Genomic DNA, 27,208 nt, shown 5'->3' with positions numbered 1-27,208 from the left:
GGTTCCATGGTGTTTATACTTGCGTACTATTGTTTGTACAGATAAACGTGGTACCTTCAGGCGTTTAGAAATTGCTCCCAAGGATGAACCAGTCTCCAATTTTTTTTCTGAGGTCTTGGCTGATTTCTTTTGATTTTCCTATGATGGCACGCAAACAGGCACTGAGTTTGAAGGTAGGCCTTGAAATGCATTCACAGGTACACCTCCAATTCACTCAAATGATGTCAATTTATATATTTTTTTATTTCACCTTTATTTAACCAGGTAGGCAAGTTGAGAACAAGTTCTCATTTACAACTGCGACCTGGCCAAGATAAAGCAAAGCAGTGCGGCACAAACAACAACAGAGTTGTCAATAACACACTAGGAAAAAGTCTACATACAGTGTGTGCAAATGATGTAAGATAAATAGGCCATAATGGCAAATGAATTACAATTTAGCAATTAAACACAAGTGATAGATGTGCAATTAGATGAATGTGCAAGTAGAGATACTGGGGTGCAAAGGAGCAAAAAAATTATAACAGTATGATGAGGTATTTGGATGGGCTATTTACAGATGGGCTATGTACAGGTGCAATGATCTGTAAGCTGCTCTGACAGCTGGTGCTTAAAGTTAGTGAGGGAGAGTCTCCAGCTTCAGTCATTTTTGAAATTCGTTCCAGTCATTGGCAGCAGAGAACTGGAAGGAAAGGCGGCCAAAGGGGGAATTGGCTTTGGGGGTGACCAGTGAAATATACCTGCTGTAACGCGTGCTATAGATGAGTGCTGCTATGGTGACCAGTGAGCTGAGATAAGGCAGGGCTTTACCTAGCAAAGACTTATAGATGACCTGGAGCCAGTGGGTTTGGCGACGAATATGAAGCGAGGGCCAGCCAACGAGAGCATACAGGTCGCAGTGGTGGGTAGTAAATGGGGTTTTGGTGACATAATAGATGGCACTGTGATAGACTGCATCCAATTTGCTGAGTAGAGTGTTGGAGCCTATTTTGTAAATGACATTCCCGAAGTCAAGGATCGGCAGGATAGTCAGTTTTACGAGGGCATGTTTGGCAGCATGAGTGAAGGATGCTTTGTTGAGAAATTGGAAGCCAATTCTAGATTTAATTTTGGATTGGAGATGCTTTATTTGAGTCTGGAGGGAGAGTTTACAGTCTTACCAGACACCTAGGTATTTGTAGTTGTCCACATATTCTAAGTCAGAACCATCCAGAGTATGGATGCTGGAGTGGCGTGCAGGTGCGGGCAGCGATCGGTTGAAGAGCATGCATTTAGTTTTACTTGCATTTAAGAGCAGTTGGAGGCCAGGGAAGGAGAGTTGTATGGCATTGAAGCTTTTCTGGAGGTTAGTTGACACAGTGTCCAAAGAAGGGCCAGAGGTATACAGAATGGTGTCGTCTGCATAGAGGTGGATCAGAGAATCACCAGCAGCAAGAGCGACATCATTGATGTATACAGAGAAAAGAGTCCGCCTGAGAATTGAACCCTGTGGCACCCCCATAAAGACTGCCAGAGGTCCGGACAACAGGCCCTCCAATTTGACACACTGAACTCTATCTGAGAAGTAGTTGGTGAAGCAGGCGAGGCAGTCATTTAAAAAACCAAGGCTGTTGAGTCTGCCGATAAGAATGTGGTGATTGACAGAGTCGAAAGCCTTGGCCAGGTCGATAAATACAGCCGCACAGTATTGCCTCTTATCGATGGTGGTTATGATATCGTTTAGGACCTTGAGTGTGGCTGAGGTGCACCCATGACCAGCTCGGAAACCAGATTGCATAGCGGAGAAGGTACGGTGGGATTCAAAATGGTCGGTGATCTGTTTGTTAACTTGTCTTTCGAAGACCTTAGAAAAGCAGGGTAGGATAGATATAGGTCTGTAGCAGTTTGGGTCTAGGGTGTCTCCCCTTTGAAGAGGGGGATGACCGCAGTAGCTTTCCAATCTTTGGGAATCTCAGATGACACGAAATAGAGGTTGAACAGGCTAGTAATAGGGGTTGCAACAAGCCCCGCAGATAATTTTAGAAAGAGAAGGTCCAGATGGTCTAGCCCGGCTGATTTGTAGGGGTCCAGATTTTGGAGCTCTTTTAGAACATCAGCTATCTGGATTTGGGTGAAGGAGAAATGGGGAGGCTTGGGCAAGTTGCTGTGGGGGGTGCAGGGCTGTTGACCAGGGTAGGGGTAGCCAGGTGGAAAGCATGGCCAGCCGTGCTAGAAAAATGCTTTTAGAAATTCTCAATTATCGTTGATTTATCGGTGGTGACAGTGTTTCCTAGCCTCAGTTCAGTGGGCGGCTGGCAGGAGGTGCTCTTACTCTCCATGGACTTTACAGTGTCCTAGAACTTTTGGGAATTTGTGCTACAGGATGCAAATTTCTGTTTGAAAAAGCTAGCCTTTGCTTTCCTAACTGCCTGTGTATATTGGTTCCCAACTTCTCTGAAAAGTTGCATATCACGGGGGCTATTCGATGCTAATGCAGTTCACCAGATGATGTTTTTGTGCTGGTCAAGGGCAGTCAGGTCTGGAGTGAACCAAAGTCTATATCTGTTCCTGGTTCAAATTTTTTTGAATGGGCCATTCTTATTTAAGATGGTGAAGAATGCACTTTTTAAAGAATACCCAGGCATCCTCTACTGACGGAATGTCAATATCCTTCCAGGACACCCGGGCCAGGTCGAGTTAGAAAGGCCTGCTCGCTGAAGTGTTTTAAGGAGCGTTTGACAGTGATGAATGACCACAGACCCATTACGAACGCAGGCAATGAGGCAGTGATCGCTGAGATCCTGGTTGAAGACAGCAGAAGTGTATTTGGAGGACAGGTTGGTTCGGATGATATCTATGAGGGTGCCCGTGTTTACGGATTTGGGGTTGTACATGGTGGGTTCATTGATAATGTATGTGAGATTGAGGGCATCAAGCTTAGATTGTAGGATGGCTGGGGTGTTAAGCATGTCACAGTTTAGGTCACCAAACAGCACGAGCTCTGAAGATAGATGGGGGGGGCAATCAGTTCACATATGGTGTCCAGAGCACAGCTGGGGGAAGAGTGTGGTCTATAGCAAGCGGCAACAGTGAGACTTGTTTCTGGTGAAAGGTGGATTTTTAAAAGTAGAAGCTCAAATTGTTTGGGCACAGACCTGGATAGTAAGACAGAACTCTGCAGGCTATCTCTGCAGTAGGTTACAACTCTGCCCCCTTTGTCAGTTCTATCTTGTTGGAAAATGTTATAGTTAGGGATGGTAATTTCAGGGTTTTTGGTGGCCTTCCTAAGCAAGGATTCAGACACGGCTAGGACATACGGTTTGGCAGAGTGTGCTAAAGCAGTGAATACAACAAACTTAGGGAGGAGTTTTCTAATGTTAACATGCATGAAACCGGTTACAGAAGTCATCAAAAGAGAGCGCCTGGGGAATAGGAGTGGAGCTAGGCACTTCAGGGCCTGGATTCACCTCTACATCACCAGAGGAACAGAAGAGTGGGATAAGGGTACTGCTAAAAGCTATGACAATTGGACGTCTATGACGTCCGGAACAAAGAGTAAAAGGAGCAGGTTTCTGGGGGCGATAAAATAGATTCAAGGTATAGTGTACAGACAAAGGAATGGTAGGATGTGAATACAGTGAAGGTAAACCTAGGCATTGAGTGATGATGAAAGAGATATTGTCTCTAGAAATATAATTGAAACCAGGTGATGTCATCGCATGTGTGGGTGGTGGAACTGAAGGGTTGGATAAGGTATAATGAGCAAGGCTAGAGGCTCTACAGTGAAATAAGCCAATAAACACTAACCAGAACAGCAATGGACAAGGCATATTGACATTAAGGAGAGGCATGCTTAGCCGAGTCATCATAAGGGTCCAGTGAGTAGTGAGGTTAGTTGGGGTCACGGCAATTCAGATAGCTAGCCGAGCCATGGGTAGCAAGCTAGCAGAAGATGGAGGTCTGTTTTTAGCCACCCTGTGCATTTCCGTCGGTAGATTAGTGGGTTCCGTGTGGTAGAGGGGACCAATCCAATTGTCAAAATAGTTATAGTTATAGTGGCCCAAGAAGATTGTTCAATAGACCTGTTCAGATAGCAGCCGATATGCTCAAGACAGCTAACGATTAGCAGGATGCAGTTCTCAGATGGGCATTCAGGTTACGTCGTGATGGAGGTTCCAGTTGAATAACTCCCTCGGGCAGATAACATCGGTATTCCAGTCGTGAAGGCCCAGTAGGGCTCCGCATCGGCAGTAAAACGGGTCCGGATAGGTGATTGTAGCCCAGGAGTGGCTGATGGAACTCTTCAGCTGGCTAGCGCCGAGATAATTGGTGTTTGCTACGGAATCGACGTTAGCCACTAGTCACTCGGATAGTAGCTAGTTAGCTGCAAGATCCAGTTGTAAATGTCCAGAGCTTGCGGTATAAATCCAGGGATATTGAGAGAAAATGGGTCCGGTATGCTCTGGCTGAATACTAAGGTTAGCCAGTGAGCTGGCTAACTTCTGGTTAGGTTCTGTTGTGGATTTCGGATACGAGGTGAATAATACTTTTGGGTAAAAAACAGATCCTTACCACATTTGGTGAGGCGGGTTGCAGGAGAGTGTTTTGAAGTTGAGTTTTTATAAAAAAATATATAAAACAATATGCGGAGAAAAAAACAAAAAGATACAAAACATATATACCCGGGACAAGACGAGGACAAAGGATGTTTGGCTACGCCATCTTGGAAACCTTGAAGAAGCTATAAAAATTGAATATAAACGCAATAGAAGCGTTGTTTCTTGTACGATTGTCTCTTGTGTCCTCCATTGACCCCACCATATACATTCCTCATACATGTAACTATTAACTTCTAGTCTAGTAAGTATTTCAAACTAGAACCTAACATTATGTAAATATGATATTTCAATTAGCAACAATTTCTAAAAACCTGTTTATGCTTTTTCATTATGGGGAATTGTGTGTAGATTGATGAGGGGGATAAAAAAAACAATTCAATCCATTTTCAAACAAGGCTAATGTAACAAAATTTGGAAAAGGTCAAGGGGTCTGAATACTTTCCGATGACACTGTATCAGCACAGCCTTTCCTGCTGTAGTGCTGTATTGAATATACTGATGTTTTGTTGGTCTGCTTCAGCTGATACCCTCTTTATATTTCCTCAGGTTGTGATGCATTCTTTAGGATCAAGTACCGTCTGCGGGAGCATCTGTGCAGCCACACTCAGGAGCCCCTGGTGGCCTGCCCCACCTGCGGCTGCATGTTCTCCAGCAACACCAAGTTCTTAGACCACATCCAAAGACTGGCCAGAAGTCACTGTTTTACAGCACAGGCAGATATGTTATTGGTTTAGACATGTACATTTTATTTTGATTGAATGCCCTCTGATTCTTACAGAATCCCTGGTGTGTGAGCATTGTGACAAAGGCTTTGCCAGACTGTTGAGAGACCACGTACGACAGCATGGTGAGCGTGCTGTTTTCCACCACTTCTCTGTTCAGTATTATTCAAATCAAATGATCAAATCAAATTTTATTAGTCACATGCGCTGAATACAACAGTTGGAGACCTTATAGTGAAATGCTTACTTACAGTTTCAGTTACTTAGCTTACTTACAGTTACAGTTCCAACAATACAGTTTCAAAAAATACAGATAAGAGATAAGAGATAAAAGCAAGAAGTCATTATTAAAGAGCAGCAGTAAAAAATAGCAATATATACAGGGGGGGTGCCAGTACAGAGTCAATGTGCGGGGGGCACCGGTTAGTTGAGGTAGTGTGTACATGTAGGTAGAGTTAATTAAAGTGACTGCATAGATGACAACAGAGAGTGGCAGTGGTGAGTGGAGGTGGGGCAATATGAATAGTCTTGGTAGCCATTTGACTAGGTGTTCAGGAGTCTTATGGCTTGGGGGTAGAAACTGTTTAGAAGCCTATTGGACCTAGACTCCGGTACCACTTGCCGTATGGTAGCAGAGAGAACAGTCTATGACTAGGGTGGCTGGAGTCTTTGACAATTTTTAGGGCCTTCCTCTGACACCGCCTGGTATAGAGGTCCTGGATGGCAGGAAGCTTGGCCCTAGTGATGTACTGGGCCGTTCGCACTATTCTCTGTAGTGCCTTGTGGTCAGAGGCCGAGCAGTTGCAATACCAGGCAGTGATGCAACCAGTCATGATGCTCTCGATGGTGCAGCTGTAGAACCTTTTGAGGATCTGAGGACCCATGCCAAATCTTCAGGGGGAACAGGTTTTGTCGTGCCCTCTTCATGACTGACTTGGTGTGATGGACCATGTTAGTTTGTTGGTGATGTGGACGCTCTCAACCTGCTCCACTGTAGCCCCATCGATGAGAATGGGGGCGTGCTCTGTACTCTTTTTCCTGTAGTCCACAATCATCTCCTTTTGTCTTGATTTAGCTCATATTTAGCTCATTTTCCATGTCTGGCTTCGACATGTACCTCTATTAGTCAAGCAGATTTATTTTAGTTGTATTGCTATCAATAAGATATTTTGATTAGCTGATGATGGCTGTTGTCTGTGTACAGTTTCTTTCACTGTAAACCTTATGAGTGATCTATCCTGCCTTTCAGTGAACCATATCAAGTGTCATGTGTGACATGACCTGCACCTCTCTCGCCACTCTGAAGATCCACATCAAGTTCCGCCACTGTGACGAGCGACCCTTTCCCTGTGACTTCTGTGAGAGCAGGTTGTCCCTTATGGACTGTACATATTGTGCACATATTATTGTGCTTACACTCTGTTGTTTATGATGTATGTCTCCTAGCTTTAAGAACCAGCACGACCTGTGGAAGCACATGGAGAACCATAATGAGGGGGCGGCCTACCACTGCTCTGTAGAGGGCTGTGACTACTACTACCACATGGCACACACCATGAACCAGCACTACAAGAGAGTACACTAGGTACTTCAGACTGGCTGCAGGAGGCGCCAAACAGTCACTCTGTGCTCAATAGAACTACAGAATCAATATCCGTGTCAAAGCTAGACTTTTTAATTTGCAAAAATGTTTTGGGAATTTTGATCAAGTGTGCTCTACTTGACACTTGCATAATTCTCCTCTGTTGGGTGGAATGGTCACGAAATACAAGTGTCATCTCTGTGGCAATTTTACACACTCACTCTTCACCTGCGCAAGAAACACCACCTGAAATGGCCCTCTGGACACTCTCGCTTCAGGTATGAACAACACTTTATCTTTCCCTTATGTGATGAGTTAACATGAGTTAGTCAGTTTTACCATAAGGAGGTGGTTGTAGATGGCTACCTGAGGCTGAACATGGTGCGTTACGAGACAGTAGAGGTGACTCAGGAGATCATGAAGAACATGGCTCAGAAGAGGACGCTCCATCAGGGCCCCGGGTCCAGCAGCCGAGCCAAGAGAGCTGCCAACAGGGCAGCCAGGAGTCACGGCTCTCTCCCTTCCTCCTCCTCCTCTTGCTCCACCTCTTCCTCAGAGCTCTCTGCAGGGTAGGAGATGCCAGCCCAGCCCCAGGGGCAGTGACTCACCTGTGTACTGCATCCTGAGTAATGTGTCTGATATGGGGGATGACCCCGACGCCACCCGGGACGGCTCTGACTCCTGCGGGCCCTCAGGTGCTGTGAGGGCCCTGACTGAGGTGGCCAGGGGTCTGGGGATGGATGTGGTGTAATCACACACACTGTCCCTCCTTATTCTAGTAGTCCAAGTTAATTCTTAACGCTGCCACCATTGTTGTCTCCAACCTTGATTCTGTAGACTAAAGTAATGATACCAACTTGAATTGTATCTTAATGAACAGGAATATTTCAGCCGATCAATGCAGCCGTTAATATCTAACGCACCATGTCATTCATTTATGAAATGAGCGCTTAGCTTTAAAAAATCTAATCAAATCAGATCCAGCATCTTCTCCGTACCAGTGTTGGAGACCACTAATGTGACAGTACTGAATCTCTCTGTTACAGCTGTGCTGAATATATGATGGCTGGGCTTAACCTGGGATGGACTGTTTATTAAAGTTTACTAAACGTTAGTATCTCCGGTTGAGATGTGACAAGATTGTATTATTTTCATAAAGTGTGTTTTTGTTTGTTAGTGTTTTACAGTATGCGCTTTAAATACAGTCTGCGCTTTAAATACAGTCTGCGCTTTAATACAGTCTGCGCTTTAATACAGTCTGCGCTTTAATACAGTCTGCGCTTTAATACAGTCTGCGCTTTAATACAGTCTGCGCTTTAATACAGTCTGCGCTTTAATACAGTCTGCGCTTTAATACAGTCTGCGCTTTTAGTTCAGCCTCAGAATGTGACCCCATTGAAAGCAGTTTTGAAATAACTTTTGTGGTGTCAGGTCATATTTCTGATGTTTTTGAAACTCTTTTCCATTAAGTCATAGATCTTAGATTTTCCTTTATTCTGATTTAATTAATGCTATAGCTTTTTATTTGACCTAGTTATTTTTCTTTTTCTTTTTACATTTGTTAAGTTTTGTCAGTTATTTGTATTTTTTGTCTGTCTATTTTATGAACTCATTTGTTGGATCGCACTTTGTTGTTGAGCAATGTCATTGTTCATCAATTTACAGGTGTTTTTAAGGGATGTAATTCAACATAGTAGTTTGTCTTTTATCTGTGTCATACAGGCAGAATTTGTCTTGAAGCAGTACTGAGTTATAGTTCTAAGGCAAGCAAGCACACAGAGTAGGGTCTTCTGATTTCTGTCATTATGAGGTAGTTCTGTGGGGAGCACCAGACAAGGGGAGAGAGAATGGGACCAAAGGCGGCAGTGTGCTTAAGAACCCAGGGGTAAGAGTTCTGTTCGGGAGGCTACTCTGGGTGAGACCCACCCTGGAGATATGTGACCTGGAATAGGTGGAGGTCAGGAGGCTGGGATGTGGGAGATGGTCGCCCATGGTGGCAGAATAGAGGCTGTGCTCATAGTATTCCTCTCTGCGCAGGTGCAGACGCTCTCTTTCCATGAGGTAAGCCCTTTCCTGCTGTTTCAGGACCAGTGAGGAGTGATGGGGTGGGTGTGGAAAGCTGTGATGAGGGTCTCTATATGAACAGTCTGCTGCCTCCAACAGCCTGGCCCCCACCACACCATGCAGAGGATCAGCCCTCATGACCAGCTCTTGACAGGAGGAAGCAGGGAGGTCCATACCCCTGTATTCATCCCACAGTGGGTCTCTTGGGGTGTCCCAGGGAAGTGCATGGTAGGGGATGAGCCCCATATTAGGAGTGCCAACCTGAGTCCGGGCCAGATTACATACACTATTTACTGGGTAGAGCCTTGGAATAATGTTCCCTATGGTCATGTGCTGCATCGACATGGAGGATGGCGTGAGTGTTGGCGTGAGTGGGACCAGGGATGGTTTCTCTGTGGGTTGAGGACCTTCATTGAAATCCTCCTGGTCATCCTCTCTTTGCCGCTTAATCTTCTTGACCTTTATGTAGTTCTTACACTCAAGCCTTCTCTTCCTGTCACCTGACTCCCAGCTACAGCTGCCATTGGACCGCTGACCATGTTCCAAGGTTATTGTCTGAGGAACAGACTTGTCTTCAGCAGGTGAACTGTCATGAGTCCCTGCAGCATTGTGGCCTTGGTGTTTCTCCACTATGTACTGTTTCTCCTCCATCTTCTCTCTGGGTAGGTGTAGCTGCTGTCCCCATTCTCTGTCCTGAGGTTCCCTGATTGAATCTCTTCCTGGTTGTTCAGGTTCTGTAGAGCGTTCAGGTTGACATACAGAGGATGGGGGTGTCTTCTGCTGCCTGCTCCACCACTCAGGAGTTCCTCCTTCTTCTCCACTTGGTGCATTTAGATTGTCTTTGTGATAGATCATGGGATAGTCTGTTTTTAAGAGGAGGAAGAATAAGCAAGTCAAAGAAATGTGTGAGCTTGAAAACGCAATTCCCTCATTTATGATTATATTGTCTTTAACATAATACTGAACCAACACTGAAGGGAGACTGAAGGTGCTACTCACTGAGTGCTAGGTTTGGCAGTCCACCAAAGGTTGTGACCCTCAGTGATCCCAAACCTCCAAATAAAGGATGTCTACTGTGTGACTCTGGAGCAGGAGAATAATGGAAAAATGCTATGTTGAGTCATTTCTCTCTGTTAGACAGTACAATAGTAAGACAAGTCATATTTTTAAGGTTTAGTCTTTGGTCCCTTTCCTCACCTGGGTTAGAGAGTGGGGTGGAGTTCTGAATAAGGTCCCGCTGATGGGGGATGGCTTGAATCTGGTCAGAACCAGGAGGCTGAGTCAGAAATTCCGGTTTGACACCGAAGTTGATTGCATTTGCGTCCACTTGCATCTTTTGCTGAGAAATGGAAGGACGGACAGACAGAAAAATAGCTTCAGTTATAATGTTTGGTTTGGATACAAATAATATTTATTGGGTTTCATACACATTTTAGTTAGTGGATGTTCAACATGTTTTCATACCTTCACTCTCAGCTTATGGTGGTGGATCTGCCATGCAATGCGGACATGCATTGTATTCCACCTTTCTGGTCTCTGAGAGAACAACGAATTCAATAGGTCAGAATAGAAACAGAACTCAAAACACTTTCCAAATGAGAACATTTTGGCAATATATGTAGATATTAAATTGCAAATAATCAAAAGGATACTCACTCTTGGATCCTTCTGGAGCAGCTTGTGTGACCCAGTCCTAGGTCTAGGTGCCATGTCTAGAATGTTTGATGTCTGACAAAGACAAGGAAATATAGACTGTTGATTACACACTAGTAACTCATGACACACAGTGGAGGCTCCTCAGAGGAGGAAGGGGAGGATCATCCTCAGTGAATTTCAGAATTAAAATAAAATAAAAAGTGAAACATTAAAAAAGTTATCCCCTTTAGATTTACAAAATATATTCAAGTCACCAAATAATTGATTAAAACACAATGAAGGGCTACAGTAGCCTCAGCAGTACTCTGTAGTGGTGTAGCCGGAGGACAGCCAGCTTCTGTCTTCCTCTGGGTATATTGACTACAATACCAAACCTAGGAGTCTCATGGTTCTCACCCCCTTCCACACACTTACACCACAGGAGGCTGCTGATGGGAGAACGGCTCATAATAATGGCTGGAATGGAGCAAATGGAATGGCATCAAACACCTGCAAACCATGTGTTTGATTTATTTGATACCATTCCACTCACTCCGCTCCAGTTATTACCACAAGCCCGTTCTCCCTAATTACGGTGCCATCAACCTGTGACCTACAGTAATTATGACAACTTCCGGAATACGTCCTCCAACCTATCAGAGCTCTCGCAGCATGAACTGACATGTTGTCCACCCAACATGCAACAATTTCTATGATTTTACTGAGCTACAGTTCATATAAGGAAATCAGTCAATTTAAATAAATTCATTAGGCCCTAAACTGTGCATTTCACATGATTGGGCAGCCATGGGCGGGGGGGGGGGGGGGGGGGGCATAGGCCCACCCACAGGAGCCAGGCCCACCCACTAGGGAGCCAAACCCAGCCAATCCAGAATTTGTTTTTCCCCACTAAAGGGCATAAGTACTCATCATTTTCATCAGTTGTCAGGGTGTCTGGTCTCAAACAATCCTGTAGGTGAAGTAGCTGGATGTGGAGGTCCTGGGCTGGCGTGGTTACACGTGGTCTGTGGTTGGGAGACCAGTTGAAGGTTTTGTTCAATTCCTCTAAAATGACGTTGATGGTGGCTTATGGTAGAGAAATTAACATTAAATTCTCTGGTGGCAGTCATCATGCCAATTGCACATTTTAGAGTGGCCTTTAACTGTCCCCAGCACAAGGTGCACCTGTGTAATGGTCATACTGTTTAATCAGCTTCTTCATTTGCCTCACCTGTCAGGTGGATGGATTATCTTGGCAAAGGAGAAATGCTCACTAACATGGATGAAACAAATTTGTGCACACAATTTTTGAGAAATAAGCTTTTTGTGCGTGTAGAACATTTCTGGGGTCTTTTATTTCAGCTCATGAAACCAACACTTTACATGTTGCGTTTACATTTTTGTTAAGTTAACATTTTGAAGTATATATACAGTACCAGTCAAAAGTTTGGGCACACCTACTTATTCAAGGGTTTTTCTTTATTTGTACTATTTTCTACATTGTAGAATTATAGTGAAAATGTCAAAACTATGAAATAACACATATGGAATCATGTAGTACCCCCCAAAAAGTGTGAAACAAATCAAAATATATTTTATATTTGAGATTCTTCAAAGTAATTACCCTTTGCCTTGATGACAGCTTTGACATTCTCTCAACCAGCTTCATGAGGTAGTCACCTGGAATGCATTTGAATTAACAGGTGTTTCTTTTCTTCTTAATGCATTTGAGCCAATCAGTTGTGTTGTGACAAGGTAGGGTTTGTATACAGAAGATAGCCCTATTTGGTAAAATACTAAATCCTTATTAGGGAAAGAAAGACTCAGATAAGCAAAGAGAAATGACAGTCCATCATTACTTTAAGACATGAAGGTCAGTCAATGTGGAAAATTTCAAGAACTTTGAAAGTTTCTTCAAGTGCAGTTGCAAAAACAATCAAGCACTATGATGAAACTGGCTCTCATGAGGACCGCCACAGGAAAGGAAGACCCAGAGTTACCTCTGCTGAGGAAGATAAGTTAATTTGTTACCAGCCTCAGAAATCGACAATTAACTGCACCTCAGATTGCAGTGTCAGAGTTCAAGTAACAGACAAATCTCAACATCAACTGTTCAGAGGAGACTGCGTGTATCAGGCCTTCATGGTCAAATTGCTGCAAAGAAACCACTACTGAAGGACACCAATGAGAAGAGACTTGCTTGGGCCAAGAAACACGAGCAATGGACATTAGATGGGTGGAAATCTGTCATTTGGTCTGATGTGTCCCCCAAAAATTATTTTTCGTTCCAAACGCTGTGTCTTTGTGAGACACAGAGTAGGTGAACAGATGATCTCCACATGTGTGGTTCCCAGCATTTAGCATTGAGGTGGTGTGATGGTGCTTTGCTGGTGTCACTGTCAGTGATTTATTTAGAATTCAATGCACACTTAACCAGCATGTCTACCACAGCATTCTGCAGCGATACACCATCCCATCTGGTTTGCGCTTACTGGTACTCATGTTTTTCAACAGGAAAATGACCCAAAACACACCTCCAGGCTGTGTAAGGGATATTTGACCAAGAAGGAGAGTGATGGAGTGCTGCATCAGATGACCTGGCCTCCAAAATCACCCGACCTAATTTTAAAATGAATCTCTCCAGAAATAAGTCTCTCACTGTTGCCGCCTGTTATCGACCCCCCTCCGCTTCCAGCTGTGCCCTGGACACCATACGTGAATTGATCGCCCCCCATCTAGCTTCAGAGATCGTTCTGTTAGGTGACCTAAACTGGGATATGCTTAACACCCCGGCAGTCCTACAATCTAAGCTAGATGCCCTCAATCTCACACAAATCATCAAGGAACCCACCAGGTACAACCCTAAATCCGTAAACATGGGCACCCTCATAGACATTATCCTGACTAACTTGCCCTCCAAATACACCTCTGCTGTTTTCAATCAGGATCTCAGCGATCACTGCCTCATTGCCTGTATCCGCTATGGGTCCGCGGTCAAACGACCACCCCTCATCACTGTCAAACGCTCCCAAAAACACTTCTGCGAGCAGGCCTTTCTAATCAGCCTAGACTGGGTATCCTGGAAGGATATTGACCTCATCCCGTCAGTCGAGGATGCCTGGTTGTTCTTTAAAACTCATTTCCTCACCATCTTAGATAAGCATGCCCCTTTCAAAAAAACTCTGTGTTGTTGTCTGTGTCACACTGCTTTGCTTTATCATGGCCAGGTCGCAGTTGTAAATGAGAACTTGTTCTCAACTAGCCTTCCTGGTTAAATAAATACATTAAAAATGTGAATCCCACTACTGCTCTCTCATTTAGCTATTTGGGCCTTACGGATTGTAATTGTTGTAGATGGCTTTTCACAAATCTAAATGTGTATTTGAACCCAATAATGGTTGAATTTAAGAAGTTTAAGCTGCCTATCAATCATTGTTTTTGAAACCAGTAGACAGCCAGTGGAAAATGTGCTCTTGCAACAGCTGCATAGTGCGGAACCCAGCCTATGGAATAAAAGTGGGGCTTTTATTACTCAATCTAATTCATGCTGATGATTTTTTTTTTATCCATAGGCCTAATGGACACATGCTTAAACTCACAAACTTTTGATAGACTTAAAGGCGGAATATGTAGTTGCTACATCCATTTTTGGACTTATGAATTATATATATACAGTGAAGTCGGAAGTTTACATACACCTTAGCCAAATACATTTAAACTCAGTACTTCACAATTCCTGACATTTAATCCAAGTAAAAATTCCCTGTTTTAGGTCACTTAGGATCCCCACTTGACTTTAAGAATGTGATATGTCAGAATAATAGTAGATAGAATGATTATCTGTCGTGGTAATTTCCTGTATTACTAAATGATCAGAGTTACAAACCACACACCAGTCATACTTAAAGTTATACTTAAACTTAATATTTTAATAACATGAGCTTCACCATAGCCATGTGACTCTCAGATCAATTCAGTGTCTATAAATGGGATTCTCTCAGAGTCCTTACAAAAGAATACTTAGTATCTTTTATAGCCAAGATACACCCCTCTCAACTCACATGATGAACCAAAGATCTTAGGAACTTCACAAAGGGCCTTTTACTTGAAAGAGGAGTATCCCATAGCCAGATAGCATTAGCTATAAATTATCGTTCAGTTTGGTCTCTTAGACGAGGTTCTACTTCTCGTTCTTTGTACTTCATAGTACCAAAACATTACCTCATCCAATGGCATATATCAATTGTCAATTCTAGATACTACCATCTCAAATACACCCCCTCCTGGACAAACTCACAGGGGGGAGTGAGCCTCTAGGTCATATACTAGGTCAAGATTCATGCAACATCAGAGGGGTACTCCTCCCAATGGGAAAAGGAGGGAGTGACTGGAGTACAGACACGGTGGAGCCCTTCAGATGGTTTAGGAATAGTTACAGACACATTCAAATATGAAGACAATCCTGACCTCTCCCCTCTCTGGGCCCCAATCTCACATAAGCATATTATGAAAGAAAATAAAACATCTTATTTATCAATGTTACCTAACTAATTCTGATTCAGCTATGACATATCTCAGCTTTTATTTATTTCATCACATTCCCAGTGGGTCAGAAGTTTACATACACTCAATTAGTATTTGGTAGCATTGCCTTTAAATTGTTTAACTTGGGTCTAAAATTTTGGGTAGCCTCCCACAAGCTTCCCACAATAAGTTGGGTGACTTTTGGCCCATTTCTCCTGACAGAGCTGGTGTAACTGAGTCAGGTTTGTAGGCCTCCTTGCTCGCACAAGCTTTTTCAGTTCTGCCCACACATTTTCTATGGGATTGAAGTCAGGGCTTTGTGATGGCCACTCCAAAACCTTGGCTTTGTTGTCTTTAAGCCATTTTGGAACTTTGGAAGTATGCTTGGGGTCATTGTCCATTTGGAAGAGCCATTTGTGACCAAGCTTTAACTTCTTGACTGATGTCCTGAAATGTTGCTTCAATATATACGCATAATTCTCATCCCTCATGATGCCATCTATTTTGTGAAGTGCACCAGTCACTCCTGCAGCAAAGCACCCCCACAACATGATGCTGCCACCCCCGTGCTTCATGGTTGGGATGGTGTTCTTCGGCTTGCAAGCCTCCCCTTTTTTCCAGCAAACATAACGATGGTCATTATGGCCAAACAGTTGTATTTTTGTTTCATCAGACCAAAAGACATTTCTCCAAAAAGTACAATCTCCCCATGTGCAGTTGCAAACTGTAGTCTGGCTATTTTATGGCGGTTTTGGAGCAGTGGCTTCTTCCTTGCTGAGCGGCCTTTCAGGTTATGTCGATATAGAACTAATTTTACTGTGGATATAGATCATTTTGTACCTGTTTCCTCCAGCATCTTCACAAGGTCTGTGGTGTGGGGGCTGTGCTTTGGCAAAGTGGGTGGGGTTATATCCTTCCTGTTTGGCCCTGTCCGGGGGTGTCCTCGGATGGGGCCACAGTGTCTCCTGACCCTTCCTGTCACAGCCTCCAGTATTTATGCTGCAGTAGTTTATGTGTCGGGGGGCTAGGGTCAGTTTGTTATATCTGGAGTACTTTTCGGTGTCCTGTGTGAATCTAAGTGTGCGTTCTCTAATTCTCTCCTTCTCTCTTTCTTTCTCTCTCTCTCTCGGAGGACCTGAGCCCTAGGACCATGCCCCAGGACTACCTGACATGATGACTCCTTGCTGTCCCCAGTCCACCTGGCCGTGCTGCTGCTCCAGTTTCAACTGTTCTGCCTTATTATTATTCGACCATGCTGGTCATTTATAAACATTTGAACATCTTGGCCATGTTCTGTTATAATCTCCACCCGGCACAGCCAGAAGAGGACTGGCCACCCCACATAGCCTGGTTCCTCTCTAGGTTTCTTCCTAGGTTTTGGCCTTTCTAGGGAGTTTTTCCTAGCCACCGTGCTTCTACACCTGCATTGCATGCTGTTTGGGGTTTTAGGCTGCGTTTCTGTACAGCACTTTGAGATATCAGCTGATGTACGAAGGGTTATATAAATAAAATAAATTTGAAAGGTCCTTTGCTGTTGTTCTGGGATTGATTTGCACTTTTCGCATGAAAGTACATTCATCTCTAGGAGACAGAACGGGTCTCCTTCCTGAGCGGTATAATGGCTGTGTGGTCCCATGGTGTTTATACTTGCGTACCATTGTTTGTACAGGTGAACGTGGTACCTTCAGGCGTTTTGGAAATTGGTCCCAAGGATGAACCAGACTTGTGGAAGTTTAAAAAAAAATTCTGGGGTCTTGGCTGATTTCTTTTGATTTTCCCATGATGTCAAGCAAAGAGGCACTGAGTTTGAAGGTACTTTTTGAAATACATCCACAGTTACACCTGCAATTGACTCAAATGATGTCAATTAGCCTATCAGAAGCTAAAGTCATGACATCATTTTCTGGACTTTTCCAAGCTGTTTAAAGGCACAGTCAACTTAGTGTATGTATACGTCTGATCCATTGGGATTGTGAAACAGTGAATTATAAGTGAAATAGTCTGCCTGTAAACAATTGTTGGAAAAATTACTTAAAATGTCCTAAACGACTTGCCAAAACTATAGTTTGTTAACAAGAAATGTGTGGAGTGGTTGAAAAACGAGTTTTAATGACTCCAACCTAAGTGTATGTAAACTTCCGACTTCAACTGTATATTACACAATACCAGTCTCATCGTCAACAGTGAAGAGGCGACTGCAGGATGCTGGCCTTCTAGGCAGAGTTCCTCTGTCCAGTGTCTGTGTTCTTTTGCCCATCTTAATCTTTTATTTTTATTGGCCAGTCTGAGATATGGCTTTTTCTTTGCAACTCTGCCTAGAAGGCCAGCATCCCGGAGTTGCCTCTTCACTGTTGACGTTGAGACTGGTGTTTTGCGGGTGCTATTTTATGAAGCTGCCAGTTGAGGACTTGTGAGGCGTCTGTTTCTCAAACTAGACATGTACTTGTCCTCTTGCTCAGTTCTGCACCGAGGCCTCCCACTCATCTTTTTGTTTTGGTTAGTGCCAGTTTGCACTAACCAAACTGGCAAGGGAGTAGTACACAGCGTTGTACGAGATCTTCAGTTTCTTGGCAATTTCTAGCATGGAATAGCCTTCATTTCTCAGAACAAGAATAGACTGACGAGTTTCAGAAGAAAGGTATTTGTTTCTGACCATTTTGAGCCTGAAATTGAACCCACAAATGCTAATGCTCCAGATACTCAACTAGTCTAAAGGATGCCAGTTTTATTGCTTCTTTAATCAGAACTACAGTTTTCAGCTGTGCTAAGATAATTGCAAAAGGGTTTTCTAATGATCAATTAGCCTTTTAAAATGATAAACTTGGATTAGCTAACACAACGTGCCATTGGAACATAGGAGTGATGGTTGCTGATAATGGGCCTTTGGTGTCATATGTAAATATTCCATTACAAATCACCCGTTTCCAGCTACAATAGTCATTTACAACATTAACCATGTTTACACTGTATTTCTGATCAATTTGATGTTATTTTAATGGACAAACATTTTGCTTTTCTTTCAAAAACAAGGACATTTCTAAGTGACCCCAAACTTTTGAACAGTAGTGTATATATATATATATATATATATATATATATCCATTGATTCTTGAAGAATATATAAATGCCTCATGAGCTTAGTTCAACTGTCAAACTCCATGAGATCCCAAAATATGAGCTTGTTTTTCTCTGTATGGCCTCATAACATGGTTAAAACAATAATTTTGATATCCTGGTTGGTCAGTCCTTGCATCCATAGATGTCTATTAATCTGAGAGTGGTTACATTTCTCCATGTCACCCTGATCTGTTTCACCTGTCTTTGTGCTTGTCTCCACCCCCCACCAGGTGTCTCTCATCTTCCCCCATTATCCCTTGACTATTTATACCTACATTTTCTGTTTGTCTGTTGCCAGTTCGTCTCATCAAGCCTACCAGCGTGTTTTTCCGTACTCCTGTTTTCTCTAGTCCCTGTTTTCTAGTCCTCCCGGTTCTGACCTTTTCTGCCTGCCCTGACCCTGAGCCCGCCTGCCATACCATTCGGCCTGCCCTGACCCCAAGCTGCCTGCCGTCCTGTACCTTTCTGACTCTGGCCTGGTTACGAACCTCTGCCTGTCCTCGACCTACCAATTGCCTACCATCCTGTACCTGCCTGACTCAGATTTGGATTACGACTCTTTGCCTGCTTTGACTTACCTTTTGCCTGCCCCTTGTACTTGAATAAACTCTGAGACTCGTACTATCCACCTCTTTTGTCTTCATCTGGGTCTTAGCCTGAGCCTTGATAGTATGAACTGGCCCTGACTGTCTCCTCCCAAGGAGCCACCATTGGAAGACACAAGGAGTTACTTCAAAACCTCATGGAAGGACTCCAGAACTTGGTAGAACACCACGACCGCGCTTTCAATGCATTGCTGGATCAATTCCGCAGATATTCTACTCAGCAGCAAGCCTTTACGGTAACCCCCAGACTTTCAGTAGCCCCGCTACCAGCGGCGCTTCTCCCCAGCCTATCCAAGCTTCACGAGAACCCTGCTTTACCTCCTCCGGAGCGATAAGCTGGAGATCCAGGAAACTGCAGAGCGTTTCTCTCCCAGTGCTCCCTCATCTTCGAGCTGCAGCCCTCTTCATTTCCCTCAGATTGCTCGAAGATAGAGTATCTTATAACGCTGAAGACCGGGAGGGTTCTCGCCTGTGCGACAGCGAGAACCACCATTAGCCTCAGTCTGGAGGAGTTTGTGGCAGAGGGTGGGAAGGTGTTTGATTCTCTGTCCGGGAGAGCGGCTGCTCTGAAGCTACTCCAACTGTGTCAACTCCCGTAGTGTGGTATATTTTCGTACATTGGCCGCTGAGAGTGTCTGGAACCCGGAATCTCTTTTCGACACGTTCATTCACTAATTATTGTAGGAGGTTAAAGACGAGCTTGCAGCCCAGGAGCTTCCCATGGACCTTGACTCCCTCATCGCCTTGACCTTACGGATTGTTGGGCGGCTATGGGAACATAGGAGGGAAAGGTCTGTTCCCGGTCACATTTGCCCACTGCCAATGTCACCCGAGTTCCCACGAGAATCACCAAGGGCGGTCGACTCACCTCCTCCAGAGCCCAAGCTACTAGGAAGTGCTAGATTGCCTCCGGATGAACATTCACGCAGATTGTCTGTCTGTATTTCGGGACTACAGGACATTATATTTCTACCTGTCCAATAAAAGACCAGGCTCATCAGTAGGTACGAGGACTCTGAGCAGTACGGGATTTTCCAATCTTCCATTACTCGTACCCTTCTTCATGTCACCCTGTTTTGGGGTGACCAGGGCAAATCTCTTCGGGTGCTCATTGACTCTGGGGCCGACGAGAGCTTTATCGATGCTACCTTGGTGTCGGAGCTCGTTATCTCCACTCAACCCTTCTCCATTCGCATGGACGTCAGAGTGCTGGATGGGCGCTCTATTGGTCGAGTCACCCGCAATACAGTTAACTATCAACCTACGAGTATCAGGAAATCACAGTGAGTGTATGCAGTTCCTGCTCATAGAATCTCCCCATGTACCTGTGGTTTTTGGGAATTCATGGCTCCAGAAGCAGATCCCCTGATCAACTGGGCTACTGGTTCTATCTTGGGTTGGATCCCGTTTTTCCATGTGCATTGTCTTAAGTTGGCACAGCCTGACCCTGGACGTCTTCCTGCAGGCTTGGGAGAAGCCTCAGATCTCCCCGCCATTCCCGCGGAGTAAACGGACCTTGACGAGGTCTTCAATAAGGCCTGTTGCTAGAAACAAGCTTTTCGCTGCACCTACAATAACATCTGCAAATCTGTGTACACGACCAATAAACTTTGATTTGATATATAGCTCCATAGGAAAACTTTGCACTTGTGCTAGTATCAGGCAAGTTGGCTATGTAACTGTTGGGATTTCCTAAATGAGTGGGGCTTTTCCTAGAGGGAGGTGGCACATTGTGTAAGTGTAAATGTCACAATGTCTGACATCATTGGGAAGAGATTATCAATTGTATCTCCAATGTCAAGAGTCTGTTTTTTTGTCTACACTCTTAGAAAATAAATGGTGCTATCTAGAACCTAAAAGGGTTCTTCAGCTGTCACCATAGGAGAATCTGTTGAAGAACCCTTTCCACAGAGGGTTCTAAATGAAACCTAAATGGTTCTACCATGAACCAAAACAGTTAAAAATGTATAGGGACTGCCAAATAAACCGTTCGGAACCTTTTTTTATAAGAGTGTATAAATAAACCTATTACACTTCTGCTCCTACCCCACTGCTCTCAGTGAGCGCTTTGCCATCTGCTGCCCAGCAACCGGCGGGTAGTTCCTACTCAGGTACATCTTCACCTGCTTAACTGCTATTCTCCTTATAGAGCCTTTTGATGTGGTCCTGTTATATAAGGTAATATCTTCAGACACAATATAGCAGAAATTATTACAGTTACATGGAATGTGTTTGTTATGTCTGCTCTTCCTCTTCAGAGCCCTGTGTGCTGCATCAAGAGGTGAGTTCAGGCTTCTGGCAGGCCGCCCTCTACCTGTCCACGGAGGTCCACCAACACCAGCACACCTCTACCCTCTTCCAACATCATCCCCCTGGCATCTCTCCCTCCGCATCGACCCTACGACTGTGCCATTGACCGTCTCCTGGGCACTACACCACATCGGGGGCTTTTTTTCTTAATCTTCTCAAAGTTGGACCTTCGGAACGCCTACAATCTGCTTCGGATACTTGAAGGAGACGAGTGGAAGACAGCCTTTAACTCGGCTAGCGGGCACCATGAGTACTTGGTTATGCCATTTGGACTGACTAACACTCCCGCTGTGTTCCAGGCCCTGGTCAACTTTGCTAGCTTCTACCACTGCTTCATCCGGGGTTACAGCACCCTGGCTTCCCCCTCTCAGCACTCACCTCTAACAGGGTTCCATTCATGTGGTCTCCAGCAGCTGACCAGGTGTTCTCACATCTCAAACATCGATTCACTACAGCCCCCATCTTAATCCATCCGACCCGTCCCGTCAGTTTATGGTAGAGCCTCGGATGTCAGAGTGGGGGCTGCCCTGTCCCAGCGTTCTGCCCAGGACAAAAAGCTTCACCCCTGAGCTTTTCTCTCCCATCGTCTTACCCCTGCTGAGAGGAACTATGATGTGGGAAATTGAGAACTCCTCGCCATCAAAGATGGCATTGGCGGAGTGAAGGCACTGGTTGGAGGAGGTGGAACACCCAATCTTTGTGTGGACTGACCATAAGAACCTGGAATATCTCTGCACCGCCAAGCGCCTCAACTCTAGGCAGGCTCGTCAGGCCCTGTTATTCACCCATTTCACCTTTCCCTGCTCGGCCACTGGTCTCTAGCCCTTCGAGTGTTCCTTGGGATATCAGTCCGCGCTCTTCCCTGAGCAAGAAGTCAGCATACCCTCTGCCAGATGTTCGTCCGCCGCTGTCGTCGTACCTGGAAGAGAGCCCGGGCAGAGGGTATGGCTTTCCACTCAGGACCTGCCCCTCCGGGTGGAGTCCCGTAAACTTTCTCCCGTTTCATCGTCCCTTTCCCCATCTAAAAAATCCTTAGCCCCTCTGCTGTTCATCTTCTGCTGCCCCACACGCTCCGTGTACATCCCACTTTTCATGTGTCTGGGATTTAACCTGTCTCACAGCTCTTTGTCTCCTGATTCTCCTGTAATCATATTATTATACGTAGTAGAAAGCGATGGGTAAGAAGAAGCCTACATAACCAACCCATAAAGAACATTTAACATCCATATATGGCCAGCTATGTAGACTTTAACATTGATTTATCCTGCAATAGATATGGTTCAATTGGTAACATACATTTTTGTCTTCTTCTTCTTCTAGGGGAAAGTCATTTCAAAGTAACTGAATGTAATCAGATTACGTTACAGAGTTTGGATAATCCAAAATTTATGTTACTGATTACAATTTTGGACAGGTAACTATAATGGATTCAAATTAGAAAGTAACATACCCAACCCTGGCTGTAAACTTTCCTTCTTAGGCTAGGTTGTAGCAACCTCATGATGGGTATAGGGCAAATTCGATCATCATGTAGTTGCCTAAACCTATCGACGTTACATTGAGCCAGGTGAATGTAATATGAATGACAGTCATCCAATATGCTGTAATATAAATAAGGCCATGCTGGTAAAACAATGTGTCATCCCTCATCTTAAACAGCACCAACCACCACTGATTATACCATAATGTGATTATACATAAATACTATGTATTTTTCCTCAGCCCCAACTTCCTAGTCCCATCACTCCCTTTTCCCCTGGTACCTGGGGAGGGCATGTCTTTGGCTGGAAGGCCCCATGGAGGGAGCCGAAGGGTCCTAGGAGGGGGACAACGGTGGCTGCCATAGGGGCCAACCTCAGCATCACATGGGGATGGGGCAGCTGTAGAGTAAAAAACAAATGTGTTCATTAAATTTGTATATTGGCTTAAACAGGCATCATTGATATAGTTGATATAAAACAGTGATAAAACAGTAGTACTTCTCCATACATTTCTGTCTGGTGTCGCCAGCATTGGTGGAACAGGTGTGGGTAGTATGCCAGGGGGCCGATGTTGGAAGAGGGTAGAGGTGTGCTGGTGTTGGTGGACCTCAGTGGACTTGTAGAGGGCGGCCTGCCAGAAGCCTGAACTCACCTCTTGATGCAGCACACAGGGCTCTGAAGAGGAAGAGCAGACATAACAAACACATTCCATGTAACTGTAATAATTTCTGCTATATTGTGTCTGAAGATATTACCTTATATAACAGGACCACATCAAAAGGCTCTATAAGGAGAATAGCAGTTAAGCAGGTGAAGATGTACCGGAGTAGGAACTACCCGCCGGTTGCTGGGCAGCAGATGGCAAAGCGCTCACTGAGAGCAGTGGGGTAGGAGCAGAAGTATAACAGGTTTATTTATACACTCTTATAAAAAAGGGTTCCAAAAGGTTTCTTTGGCAGTCCTTATACATTTTAAACTGTTTTGGTTCATGGTAGAACCATTTAGGTTTCATTTAGAACCCTCTGTGGAAAGGGTTCTTCAACAGATTCTCCTATGGCGACAGCTGAAGAACCCTTTTAGGTTCTAGATAGCACCATTTATTTTCTAAGAGTGTAGACAAATAAACAGACTCATGACATTGTAATTGTAATTCTCTTCCCAATGATGTCAGACATTGTGACATTTACACTTACACAATGTGCCACCTCCCTCTAGGAAAAGCCCCAGTCATTTAGGAAATCCCAACAGTTACATAGCCAACTTGCCTGATACTAGCACAAGTGCAAAGTTTTACTATGGAGCTATATATCAAATCAAAGTTTATTGGTCGTGTACACAGATTTGCAGATACTATTGTAGGTGCAGCGAAAAGCTTCTTTCTAGCAACAATGCAGAAACATAAGCATTTTGCTGCACCTGCAAATCTGTGTACTCAACCAATAAACTGATTTGATATATAGCTCCATAGTAACATATCAAATCTGTGTACTCGACCAATAAACTGATTTGATATATAGCTCCATAGTAACATATCAAATCTGTGTACTCGACCAATAAACTGATTTGATATATAGCTCCATAGTAACATATCAAATCTGTGTACTCAACCAATAAACTGATTTGATATATAGCTCCATAGTAACATATCAAATCTGTGTACTCAACCAATAAACTGATTTGATATATAGCTCCATAGTAACATATCAAATCTGTGTACTCAACCAATAAACTGATTTGATATATAGCTCCCATAGTAACATATCAAATCTGTGTACTCGACCAATAAACTGATTTGATATATAGCTCCATAGTAACATATCAAATCTGTGTACTCGACCAATAAACTGATTTGATATATAGCTCCATAGTAACATATCAAATCTGTGTACTCGACCAATAAACCGATTTGATATATAGCTCCATAGTAACATATCAAATCTGTGTACTCGACCAATAAACTGATTTGATATATAGCTCCCATAGTAACATATCAAATCTGTGTACTCGACCAATAAACTGATTTGATATATAGCTCCATAGTAACATATCAAATCATCCAAAGAGAACTTGATGACAGCTTGAAAACCAGGGGCTCTATTCAATCACATCCGCTTGAACCGACATCCGCATAGCAGTTGTTTTGGTTGTATCAGAGGTAGAACTATGCGCTGTCAAATATACCAGTGACTCCTGGTATTGTACCACCTGCTCCTCATTAGCATAGTGGTGAGTATCCCCGCTTGTCACGCGGGAGACGGGTTCAATTCCCCGACCAGGAGGGAGGACTGCTTTCGGGCGGCAGGTAGCCGAGTGGTTAGAGAGTTGGTCCAGTAACCGAAAGGTTGCTCGATCAAATCCCCGAGCTGACAAGGTAAAAATATGTCCTTCTGCCCCTGAACAAGGCATTTAACCGACTGTTCCTAGATCATCTTTGTAAATAAGAATGTATTCTTAACTGGCAAGCCTAGTTAAATAAAGGTCTTTTTTTTAAATTGTAATATATGGAGCTCCACACTTTTAATGATAGTCCCTGATAACTCCCTTGTGTTTAACAGCCAATCAGTATCACTCGAGGTTGAAGGTCAAGGGGATATGTAAATGAGCTGTCTTGCAGTTTGAAGTGTGCCTATGTAACAGTGTAATTAAGTTGTTCAAATGGGTATTGCATAAAATGGGTATTATGCCACCTCCTGGTAGATTAGTGTGTTTACATTGTCTAATACAATCAGTGATATAAATATGGGATTCTGGGTAACCCACAGCAGATTTATGTAGAATTGCTGTGGGTGAGTTGACAATTTAGTGGTCCCTGGATATAAATGTATAAAATCCACCTTTTGCATCGTACAATAGCAATTATGTTATTAGTAACTATTGTTCTTGGTTTGGCGTCAAATAAGCCACTCTTTATATGTTATTTGCCGAATCTCAGTTTCCATGTGGGTTTCATGCTACTAGCTAAAGTTCCCTCTTTGAAGTTAGTAGCCCTAGTATTATCGGCATATTCAACAGCGTTTAAGAAATATATTACCTTCAACAGTGTTCTCTTGTGATCAAGCCATCAATATTTTGTGATTATTGGTGTTGTAAAAATATTAGCTAACGAGTTAGCAATTAGCATGTTTGACATTTCAGTGGAAATATTACTACTGTCATCTTTACGACAAAGGGTTTAGCAAAAACAATATGTCCCGTATTATCTGCATACGGTCCCCAGTTACTGGTCACCTTACTATTTTGTTCAATTACAAGATAGATATCTGTTTAATTTTGTTCAAAAAAGAGACATCAACCTCGTATCTGAAGTGTTTACTAGATAGTTGACTAGTTGGCTAGCCTTCCGGTTAAATAAAAAAAGACTCGCCTGTCAACTTTTCATTGCATAGCCCAATGCGCCCCCCTAAAGACCTAGTAATATTTTACATCAATAGCAGTCAATATTAATCGTCACCTTATTTCAGTCTCATCTGAAAGTTGTAAATTCTTGGTTATCTTCACCCTGGCTAACAAGTTGAATCAGCAATACAAAATTGGGTTTAATTATTTATTTTCTAAATACCTAACTAATCACACAGAATTACATATACACAGAATGAATCATACCTTGATTACAAATTATGTCATGAAGGAAAACGTCCCTAGCGGAGGGAACAGATATGACAGCTGGTTACACAAAGAAAAGGGGCTGGGTTTGAGTGAAAGCGTGGGAAGACTGAGGAACAAAGGGAGAAGCGATGTCTCTATCGTAAATACAGTATCTTATGCATTCTAAATTACAGCCCGTTTGGAAAAGGAAAATGCAATACATATTTACTCTGAGCTGCGCTTCGGTAGGTTGGTGGGAGATGGAAGGCCGTGTTGCCCAACCGAGTCCTTTGTCTTTGAAGAATGTCTCTGGTGGTAAATTAGTTACGTTGTAGTAACGTCGTTGTTTGGTAGACGGGATACTCTGTCTGTTCTTTCCTAGCCCACGTTTGTAGCTGCTGTTGCTAACTCAACAGCTAGAAGGTATCACTTCTGTAGTGAATAAGAGTTCAAAGTTCATACCATTCGCAACCAAAGCTCACGCTGAGGTTGGCTTAGTTCTGTAGTTGACATGTTAGTCCTTTTAACGTATGGACCGTCGTCCTCACATCCTCGGAACAGCAGATTACATTTTCGTCAAGGCTTTATACAGTGGAGCGAGAAGGGTGTGTTTGAAACGTTTTATAACCCGGGTCTCTTCACAGGGGCGGGCCACTGATTGAGCAGAGCCCTAACCTTATGAAAACCCAAATCTCTCATTTGGAAGCTAAAATTACATTTAATCTCTTCACCAATAATTTTATATTCCAACATTTAAATTGAACAACAATTCCATGTGAATCCGATAACTACTATGTGCAGACTTTCCACTGTAGAGTTTATGTCATCCTATTATTGATGAGAATATCTCAGATGACAACTGAACTGACATCATATTCATTAAGTACCACCGCATATGTTCAATTGGTCGGATTACCAGAATATAGTTCATTTCCCCCCACCTTCTGAGGTTCCCAGAATCTCTGTTAACCAAAGGATTTTCAAA

At 43.6% G+C, this 27,208-nt stretch overlaps 1 protein-coding gene and 1 pseudogene across 1 annotated transcript; one reads left to right on the top strand and one right to left on the bottom strand.

Annotated features, from left to right (window-relative positions):
• Positions 1-5,494: 5,494 nt before the first annotated feature.
• Positions 5,495-24,177, bottom strand: LOC109909195 (autism susceptibility gene 2 protein homolog). Its single transcript, XM_031796941.1, has 7 exons — positions 23,147-24,177; positions 22,921-23,037; positions 10,623-10,694; positions 10,431-10,502; positions 10,164-10,305; positions 9,966-10,049; positions 5,495-9,829 (listed from the first exon to the last, which is right to left on the bottom strand). Exons 1-7 carry the CDS (start codon positions 23,348-23,350, stop codon positions 8,706-8,708), a joined length of 1,815 nt encoding a protein of 604 aa, XP_031652801.1. The 5' UTR covers positions 23,351-24,177; the 3' UTR covers positions 5,495-8,705.
• LOC109909446 (histone H4 transcription factor-like) lies at positions 7,075-7,653 on the top strand (annotated as a pseudogene).
• Positions 24,178-27,208: the final 3,031 nt, after the last annotated feature.

The sequence above is a fragment of the Oncorhynchus kisutch genome, linkage group LG18, assembly GCF_002021735.2.
Source record: "Oncorhynchus kisutch isolate 150728-3 linkage group LG18, Okis_V2, whole genome shotgun sequence".
Lineage (NCBI taxonomy): Eukaryota > Metazoa > Chordata > Actinopteri > Salmoniformes > Salmonidae > Oncorhynchus > Oncorhynchus kisutch.
This window is presented reverse-complemented; position numbering and strand designations above follow the sequence as displayed.

Coding starts and splice junctions, on each gene's coding strand:
- LOC109909195 (XM_031796941.1), bottom strand. CDS start 23,350: ATGGAATGTGTTTGTTATGTCTGCTCTTCCTCTTCAGAGCCCTGTGTG. Junction 23,038..23,146: donor TGGCGACACCAGACAGAAAT/GTATGGAGAAGT, acceptor TTTACTCTACAG/CTGCCCCATCCCCATGTGAT. Junction 10,695..22,920: donor CAAAGACATGCCCTCCCCAG/GTACCAGGGGAA, acceptor TGTCTTTGTCAG/ACATCAAACATTCTAGACAT.